The sequence below is a fragment of the Rhagoletis zephyria genome, unplaced genomic scaffold, assembly GCF_001687245.7.
Source record: "Rhagoletis zephyria isolate East Lansing unplaced genomic scaffold, Rhagoletis_zephyria_1.1 Rzeph_scaffold_63009, whole genome shotgun sequence".
Lineage (NCBI taxonomy): Eukaryota > Metazoa > Arthropoda > Insecta > Diptera > Tephritidae > Rhagoletis > Rhagoletis zephyria.
In genome coordinates, this window is record NW_016220060.1 from 1 (window position 1) to 1,529 (window position 1,529).

Sequence of the window (1,529 nt, forward strand, 5' to 3'; positions counted from 1 at the left end):
ATGCCTGCAGGCTATCAGAGGTAAAGGTACTTTCGTACAGAGGTCTTCAATGCTATACCCAATATCGAACAGTCGTCAGCGTATGAGTTGTCCCGTATAATTTTTCTTTCCGAAACTTCAAGGGCCGTCAACGCTTCTACGCCATACATCAAGACGGTCGTGATGAGTGACCTATAAACATTGATTTGTTCACCGAGAGTGGACCTTAATTCTCTCTCAAAGAAATCCAAAAGATAGAGAGTCGCCTTGTCTGAAACCTCGTTTCGTTTCAAAAGTCTTGGATAGGTCCATCTATTGTGTTGGAGCTGGCGATATTGCTCTTTTTAAGTCAAGTCATGTTAAATTCAAGTGACCAAATCTAAAAAATTTTAAGCAGAATATTTCGCCCACCGTCGCCGTGAAAGGTACGACTTGCAAATTTCCTGAACAACTTTTACTCTGAGTCGAATGCAATACACTTTTATACATTCTTTTAATGCACAATTTTATTTAGAATTTGGATTTTATAGTTGCAAAACATACTAAAGTAGTTGGTAATTAAACCAAATTTGAAATTCTNATGCACAATTTTATTTAGAATTTGGATTTTATAGTTGCAAAACATACTAACGTAGTTGGTAATTAAACCAAATTTTGAAATTCCATTTGTTAAATTTTTATATCTTTTGTTTTTAGGGAAAAAATGACGTTCTTCACACGTAAAGGTTTTCCAGTGCCCGAGTTACCAGATCGTGCCGATTACGTGCTGACCGATGGCGATCTCATCGAAGAGGAAGATGAGGACGAAGAGGAAGACGATGAAGAGGACAAGGCACGCGAAACAGCGATCGCAATCAATACAGCGCTCGTAGCTAGCAACAATAGAAATAAGAATCTCAATGAGAATCATGCAGGTGGAGCGATCAGTCGAAGAGAACTGAATGCAGCGAAAACCACAGCAGCTGCAGCTGCAGCCGCGGCTGCCAACGCCAGCGCCAGCGCCGCATCGACAGCAACAGCAACAGCCACAAATATATCATTAGCGCCAAGCACAAGCGCTGCCGTAGCAGCTAAAGCGCCAGCGCCGAACAACAGCAGTCCCAGCAGTGACGATCAAAAAGATCAACGTTTTGAATATGTGGTCGATCGGAATTATGGCGTTGAAGTGTGAAGCTTTTATAACATAAACTGTTTTTTTTTCTAAATAAATACATAGCTGTAAATATAAATATTTATATAATTTTAATAGCCGCCAACGGGATAGCGGAAAACTCAAGAAACAAAACAATTGTGCCTTACTCGTAGTTTTATAGGAAAAAAATGTGTAGATGAAATGACGACAAGTGAAAATTATATTCACTGAATATTTTTATAAATCAATTAAGAAATATTTAGTAATGAAGTAGTGTTGGTGTACAAAATTTTATTATTTGTCTTAATGCAAAACATAGATATTACTCAATAATGAAAGAAGACGAAATTTGGCATTAATATTGGCGAAGTACGAAGTGCGCGCTTCTGGATTTGTGCATCTTTAATTTTTTTTTTTT

General features: G+C 37.9%; 1 protein-coding gene across 1 annotated transcript; it reads left to right on the plus strand.

The window, feature by feature from the left end:
• The first annotated feature begins 611 nt into the window (after positions 1–611).
• Positions 612–1,523, plus strand: LOC108356666 (protein kibra-like). The gene has a single exon (XM_017607765.1). The coding sequence runs from the start codon at positions 683–685 to the stop codon at positions 1,148–1,150; it is 468 nt and encodes a 155-aa protein (XP_017463254.1). The 5' UTR covers positions 612–682; the 3' UTR covers positions 1,151–1,523.
• Positions 1,524–1,529: the final 6 nt, after the last annotated feature.

What these genes read in the sequence shown, in the direction of transcription:
- LOC108356666 (XM_017607765.1), top strand. Translation starts at nt 683, where the DNA reads ATGACGTTCTTCACACGTAAAGGTTTTCCAGTGCCCGAGTTACCAGAT.